The sequence below is a fragment of the Lipophrys pholis genome (assembly GCF_963383615.2).
Source record: "Lipophrys pholis genome assembly, chromosome: 15".
Taxonomy (NCBI): Eukaryota; Metazoa; Chordata; class Actinopteri; order Blenniiformes; family Blenniidae; genus Lipophrys; species Lipophrys pholis.
The window spans coordinates 17,307,215-17,315,276 of NC_137642.1; the positions used below are offsets into that span (position 1 = coordinate 17,307,215).

Sequence of the window (8,062 nt, forward strand, 5' to 3'; positions counted from 1 at the left end):
AATGTATTTATCACACAAAATAAATATTAGCTTCCCGTTTTAAGACCAGGCTGCTGCTGTCTGCATGTTGGTAGTTTATATCGGCTGTTTTCTTGTGGCTTCTTGTTGCTGTTATTTGTTCATGAGCCCGCTTCATTCAGGATTTGAGGTTATGCATAAATCTGCTTGACTTAAAAAATATTGGACTTTAACAACGAATCAACCCAAAGTACAGCTATCGCAATATCAGATGGTAACTTCAAGATTTAAGAGGGCTATGAAGAACATAATAAATATATTATAGTATTTAATGAAAAATGATACAAGTGATTTACTCGATTGTATCACACTTTTATGGCGGCACTCTCTCGCTGTCGTCATCAGCCACCTTTTGGTTGCAAACTCATTTTTTTGCAGCAGTTACTGCTATTCGTGCATAAACTAACACCAGATCCACTGAAGGATTACACAAACGTGATACTGAGGGAACTAATCAATTCAAGGTGTGCACTGAGGCTTGCGTCTGCCAGAGACATAAACTAAAACACACTATCCACTTAGCGAGTTATTACAAGAATATGAAATATTCTGGTGTTTTTGCCAGATCTCACAAAAGACTGTTGACGCTAATAGATTGATGTCCACCGCAAACTGTGATTGAATCTTTATTACAAAATGCGTGTTTATTATTTATCTTTATACATTTATCATCAAATGGGCAGGTTAGTTTGGCCCTCAGCAGATATACTGGCGCTATTGTGATGACTGGTACTTCTTCAACTGGCTCTCCATAGCTTTTGTTTGTGGACTTTACTCTTTGATACTTTCTGTGTCATACATCAACACTGGACTATATGACCTTATTTGTCAAATACATTTATCAACTTCTTCCACCCACACATCCACCTCCACTTTTTTGAGCTGTCGGGGGAGGCGTAATCCAATCAATCCACGGTGGCCACAAGCAACTAACAGAGAAGCGAACAGAGAAACAGAGAAACAGAGAAACATCCCCCCCCAAAAAAATCCTTTTAGCATTGGATTTGTTTTTGTGCAGGGTTATTAGTCTGGACTTTACTAGAAGCATTAACATATGTTTGTCTCAGCAGTTTATTCAATTTAAACCAAATAATCCCTGGCTGGAAACTACTGTCATCCACAAGCAGACGATTCCCAGTTAGGTAGGATTTCCACCCAAAACTCCATCTACTTAGCTGTTAAGAAATAGATAGGATTACAGCTGCAATGATTCATCCAGTGAGTGGAGAGGCATTAGAGGCTGCTTCTAAGCTGGATTTAAAATGAACTGACCGGTCATCCCTGCTGGTGTACCACTGCTCCGTCTCCTGCAAGCCGAAGAGAGCAGAGCCATTGTGCAGGACAGAAGGAATTCATGCCTGCGCATCGAAGGTCAGGCCATGGAAATAACACTCAAAGGTTTTCCTCTGAAGGTGGTGAACATCCCATGGAGGAATAATAACCTCAGTACTCTGCATACAGACCCTCCTCTGTCTGAACAAGGAGAAACCATCATCGGAGTCTACCTTTTAGTGTTGGGTAAGTCATGCAGTGGAAAACAGTTGCAGTACGGCGTTTGTGTATTAACTAGATTAATGCTCACCGAACTGTATTTAAGACAAAATATCCACAAAGTGGTTTAGAAAGTGTTCAACCTTCTGTGCCTGTTAGGTTTCCAAAGCCCTGTTCACCAGTGACGGAGACAGTCTGGTTCCAATCGGTTACACTGTGTGTCTGTGTGTGTGTGTGTGCGTGTGTGTGTGTGTCAGTCCAGTTGATGGATTTCTGTTCTAACAGAGACTTTAAGGATTTGAAAAATGAGGTAATTCACCCAGATTTGTATCACTGTGATGTCACCACACAGCTAAATGATTCGGCTCTGAACTCTCCCGGCCTCAGCCCTACTGTTCGGGACCAGGCCAGGAAATGAGTGCTCCATGTAACATGCCTACTACACTTTACTATTTTTAACTGTGTTCTAATCGGCTCTCGTTTACCAGTGTTCTATTTTACTGTGCTCCACAGTGGAGCTGTGACAATGTGCCAATACGACCGTAGTGAACAAGGCGACACTTTGCTACGTTGTTTTATGGGTACAAAGTTTTAAAATGTACATTTCTCAATTTAATCACTTAATATTTACTATTTGACTCTAAACTACTGGAAATGTTGGGTGTTTTGTACCACTGTCTGACTACACTACTGTAGTGTACAGTACACTATATAGCGTTGTACTGTTTTAAACTAAATGTAGCAATTTTTAATACTCCTACTGTTATTGTACTTCACTACCAATTACACTAATACTAGTTTGCTAGTTTTTATCTAGTTTTGTTGCCATTAATTGTATTGCTTTAACAGCAAACATTCCTACGTTATATGTATATAAATAATTTCTTCACAACAAAAATTGCCAGGGTGTCATTCCTAATTTGAGAATTGTGTTTTGATTACATATATCTTATATGGGCAAAATCAATCTAATGCCTGCCACTGATAATGCAAAAATTATATGCATGTAACTGAGTAGATTTTCCAGTACTTTGTATTATTTACTTGATTATTTTCTAAATAACTTTTCCTTTCCTTGTAATTTTGTATAGTTAAAGTAATGTAACAGCATATATGTACTCCAGTAAACATTTTAGAAAGAAGAAAAAGGAAACTCTCTTTAATTCCCTTGGGGAAATTCCTTTATCCGTATTCATCCATTGTTTTTTTTCTAGAATGCAGTGAGCAGCCACATGATGTGGGGGGTCAATGGTCTTGCTCAGTGGTTATCTGTCTGTTGTGGGAATCAAATCTGCAAACTCCGGATTCCAAGTCCACTTCTTTATCTTGTCGGCCACCACTGCCCAGAACCCTTTCTACCTCTGACTATACTATACTATACTATACTGAGAGCCTACTGAATATACAGTGGTTGTGTTGTTTGTGTCTCTCCCTGCAGGATGGCTGTCCTGGTTCGGAAACAGTTTAGTGATGTTTGTCCTGTACAGGCAGCGGGCGTCGCTTCAGCCGACAGATTACCTCACATTAAACCTCGCCATCTCCGATGCCAGCATCTCTGTGTTTGGCTACTCCAGAGGAATCTTAGAAATATTCAATATCTTCAAGGATGACGGGTATTTGATCACCTGGATCTGGACCTGCCAGGTAAAAGTCACACACACTGTTATTGAGTCTCGCATCACATTTGGAAGAAGTCTGTCACTTTTACAACCATTAAAAGTCAAGGGTTGTTGATTAAAGAAGAGCCGAAACTGATGACTGTGCAAACTTGCGAACCACACGTGTGAAGACATGTGCTCCCCTCGACCGATCCCAATTAAAGAAGTCTATCAAAAGAATCTGTGGAAGCCTCACAGATCTGCAAGTATGTTCGTGAGTCTGTGTTTATGTGGAAGGGATTACGCTCGTAGCCATGTGGGCTGGAGGTTAAATCTATAATAAGATTACTATTGTGGAGGTCTTTAAATGAGGAAATACTTTTGTAGCAGTATTACACGTGTCCACCACCAAACATAGAATTAAAAAATAGAATAGCAAAGCTGCATAGTTCCTACATTTTTTAAACAAGTTCGTGTTTGTTAATGAATTAGAAAAAAGTCATTTGCATTACATTTAAGGTGAGTTGTCCTGTCTTGTTTTAGCGTCTCACAGACTCGATTTTTAATCAAACAGATATCATAATCTCATTTGGGAATCGTCCAGGATATGTTTCTTGCTCAAGGCAAGCTGTTGGAAAAATTAAGATATTTGTGTGGCAATCGGTGAGCTCGTTGAGGAATCACACAAAAACAAAGAGGTGTACCACAACAATTTCTGTCTACCTGTAAAGCCTCTAACTACATGTGGAGAAGACACTTTAATTCAGGGTCTGCTGCTCCTAATCTTCAGTATAGCCACTAGAATGACCTCATCTCTCAGGCATCCAATCTCAGGTGAAGGGGAAATATTGGGATAGAAGTATGGCCTTCTTATTTCATCCTCCCCGGGGAGAGGCGGGCTGAGAGAGACACTCATCGGAAGAAAACAAGGGAAGTGAATTGCAGAAAGAATGGAGGGAAGAAACAGAAAGGTGAAAGAGACAAGCATGTGAGAAGCATTAGGAGATTACTGCATGGAGCATGACAGGACATGAACAGTTGCGAGCCTGGCCAGATCCTCATGTTTTGCACCCAATGGAACAGGACATCTCTAAATATGAAAATTAACCCTCATGAGACCTTTTGACACTGCACAGGTTCATTTAGGGAAAAGCGGTGGAAAGTAGGCGCTTATGTGATGTCTGATACTCGCTCCATGTCTCACAACTCACATCTTTTCTTGAAAAGAAAAAACGAAGACGTGCCGTAAAGATAAATGACTCCATCCCTTTAAGGGTTTGCCATTTTCAACGCAAATGGACCTAAACTATAGAAATAAAGGACAATTGCACTGAATTAAAATCCCTCGTGTCAAAACGTTGATTGGCCAGCAATCTGTCAATGTGAAGGTGAACAAACGTGATGACTGACAGTAATAGGATTAGAACGAAGGAAGATCAGGAAAGTAATCAGTGCGAGACCTTGAATGATCTATGTCACCTGGAAGTGGCACCGCAGGGATGCAAGCGTTGCACAGTTGGAACCAGACCAAAACAGAGTTGCATAAATCTCTCTAAGAAGGGCTGTGATTAAAAGATGATCTTCCCAAACAATGGAGTGGCGGCTCGCTGTGCTGCCGGGCAGCCATTCAGCTTTTGTCGCCGATAAAATAATGCAAAGTCGAGCAGCAGCTGCAATAAAACTTTCCATTTCTAATTTCCCCTTCGCTGATCCTGCAATTCAAAGGCTTGCAGCACACATCAGAGGGAAGTAGCAGGGTCTGGAACATATTGGCTAAATGGAAGGAGTTATTTTAGCTGTCGCATCTTTATCTGATCAAGTCCAGAGCAAGAACCCCAAACCCCCCCCCCCCAAAAAAAACCTCAACAGACAAAAGTCTGGAACAATTCAATTAAATTCACTCTCTGCCCTGAAGGACGCTCCGAGGAATTTTAAACGTCGATGCCATGAATCATCAATCCTTACTCTCTGTCTCCTCTCAGGTCGACGGCTTCTTCACCTTGCTCTTTGGCCTCGCGAGCATCAACACCTTAACCGTTATCAGCGTCACCAGATACATCAAGGGATGCCACCCCAGCAAAGGTCTGTGCTGACCTCTTGCACAAAATTCAAGCACAGAAACACAAGAGAAGTCTTCGCACTCACCTCTCTGCTTTTATTGCATTCCAGCAGTCTTATCTGACAGAAAAATGTGTGTTTTTCAATGCTAATGAAACCCTATTACCGACTTCAGCCGTGGAACTAACTACCACTTGTCTCCAGCGACTGCGAGTACATTTCTCCAACATGTTATTAAGTTAATTTGAGGTGACATTTTCTATTTTAGGGAGTAATTCACACTTAAGTGTGTCTTAATGACGTGGAAATTAGCAGGCGGGTCTGCTGTCAGGCCGGGATGAGATATTCTTTCTCTGCTTGTAGTTCTGCATAAAACACAAGTTGTGTAAATCTGTACGTGTGAAATTTCACACCAGCGACTCGGGGGTTAACATGAGCGTAAATGTGGCATAACAATTCTTTTTGGACGCCGGAGCACTTTGACAGTGAAGCAATACCAAACCAGCAACAGGGATAAAAATAAATGCATATGTGTGTAATTTAGGTGCAAAATAAGAAGTTAAGTATGTGAATGTGAGTGAAATCCTGTGCAGGACACAAAGAGCTTATATAATATTTACACAGCACATTTAAGTACTGCTAAGAAATAGAAATGTTGGATTGTTTATTTTCCCCCCAAGTTTTTTTTGTCTCTGAATGCAAACACTATGTGTACTTTGTCAACAGAGGTTCTTTTCTGTCACAGTTTGCAAAGGCTGTTAATGTAAGAAAAGACCTCATTGTTCAACAAATGTCACAATTCTGACATTCATAACAAGTCAGGAATTCAGCATTGTAGAGCCGCGCACATTTTCTGTCCTGTGTTTGCCAAAGTCATGACATTTAACCTTTTTTTTCCAAAAAGGACACAGTCCCACAGTCACTTCCACGATTTTCGACCTCATGTCGCTTTATCTCTCGTGTGTTTCTGCAGCTCAATGTATCAGCATCAACACAATAGCTGTATCGCTGATCTGCATCTGGACGGGAGCAATGTTTTGGTCTGTTGCACCACTGCTGGGCTGGGGCAGCTACACAGGTCTGTCTGAGCATCTGTCCGACGGAAAGAAGTGTTACTTCACAGTTTTAACACCTTTGACCTTTGCTTCTCATGTTTGCCAGATCGAGGTTATGGCACCTGTGAGGTGGACTGGTCCAAAGCGAATTACTCCACCATTCACAAGTCCTACATCATCTCCATCCTCATCTTCTGCTTCTTCATCCCAGTGATGATCATGCTCTTCTCCTACGTCTCCATAATCAACACGGTGAAAAACTCAAACGCCATGTCAGCTGACGGTTTCCTCACCTCTCGCCAAAGAAAGGTGGAGCGAGACGTCACCAGGGTAGGTCAAAGTGAAACCATACAAGCTTATTTTCAGGTTTTTAGAAGTGCATTTCCAGTAATAAACTTCCTTTCTTGTTACTCAACTCCAGACAATTGTTTCCTCGCGTGTCTCTCTAGATTTCCATTGTAATCTGCACCGCTTTCATCCTGGCCTGGTCACCATATGCGGTGGTGTCAATGTGGTCAGCCTGGGGCTTCCACGTACCAAGCACCACCAGCATCATCACGCGGCTCTTTGCCAAGTCTGCCAGCTTCTACAACCCGCTCATCTACTTCGGCATGAGCTCCAAATTCCGCAAGGACGTCTCCGTGCTGCTGCCGTGCACCCGAGAGCGCAGGGACGTGGTGCGTCTGCAGCAATTTAAACCCATCAAACCCAAGGCCGAGAACCTGCAGCCGCCCGCTTCGCTCCCCATCCAGACGCCGGAGGTGAAATACGCAGCGGGAGAGCTGAAGCCGTCCCACCCCGACAGCGACTCGGGAGTCAACAGTCTCCCCGAGACTCCTCCAGGTGACACACAGCGGGTCTTCCACATCGACGTGCCCTCGCACATCGAAACATCAGAGTACTGGTGTGACAGACTCTGAAGACTGTTTCCATTTCACTCCAACCAATACTTGAATTACGAGGAGAGATTGAGTGTTTGTTTTGTATTTTTTTTTTTTGCTCTTTCCTGTGTCATTAAACAACATGTATAGTCAATGTTAATAAATTATTTTCTGAATCTGATGTAGGATTTAACACTTGCTGAGAGGAGTTTTTATTTCCAAGACTTTCATTGTTTTCTAACTGACAACATCCTCCGTGACCTAACTGAATCTTCTCCAAAATGTGGACAATCCCACCGTCTGTAAAATAGTGTGATGAGATGCAGGATAACATCTGGAAACACTAAACGGTCTTAAATGTAGCTCATTTGGTGGTACAGTATCTTGCATTCATTCTCTTGAAAGATCTGATTGCCATTAAGCAATTGAACCTTCCAAACCCACTATGGGAAATCCATATCTTTGTAGGAGGGAGGAAAATAAACAGTAAAAATCCTCAAGAACAATTTTGGGGAGTCCGCCAATAGATTATTATGAAAACCTCGGGTGACTCGACACATGCATTTGATATATTATAAAACTAAAGTGCTTTCAGTGTTGTGACTGATCATGCCTGCTAAGTAGAACAAGAGACAACAAGAACTTCCTATCAGCATCATCAGAGCAGTTAGGTAAAAACAACTTGGAGTATTATTTTTCTTTAAGAAGCAGAGGGATTCTTTATTCCTCACAACTGAATTACGAAGTTTTCTCTGTCGACAAGCTGTCAAACTTGTGGCCCTGTTGAAAGCCAAATGGGTGTACCTCAAATAGTTCCCGAACTTCTCGTTCTCTCCCTCAACAACATCAATGGGCAATTATCGACTTGAGCCATGAAAGTTTAATCTGAAAAAATTTCCTGAGGTGGTTTCTGCAAAGACCATAATCACACGCACAATGAGCTCTTTTACAGCAGTGCGTA

General features: G+C 41.8%; 1 protein-coding gene across 1 annotated transcript; it reads left to right on the forward strand.

The window, feature by feature from the left end:
* The first annotated feature begins 1,310 nt into the window (after nucleotides 1-1,310).
* opn6a (opsin 6, group member a) lies at nucleotides 1,311-7,461 on the forward strand. Its single transcript, XM_080482396.1, has 6 exons — nucleotides 1,311-1,536; nucleotides 2,948-3,153; nucleotides 5,090-5,189; nucleotides 6,139-6,243; nucleotides 6,327-6,550; nucleotides 6,670-7,461. The coding sequence occupies exons 1-6, from the start codon at nucleotides 1,398-1,400 to the stop codon at nucleotides 7,138-7,140; spliced, it is 1,245 nt and encodes a 414-aa protein (XP_080338522.1). The 5' UTR covers nucleotides 1,311-1,397; the 3' UTR covers nucleotides 7,141-7,461.
* The last annotated feature ends 601 nt before the right edge of the window (nucleotides 7,462-8,062 follow it).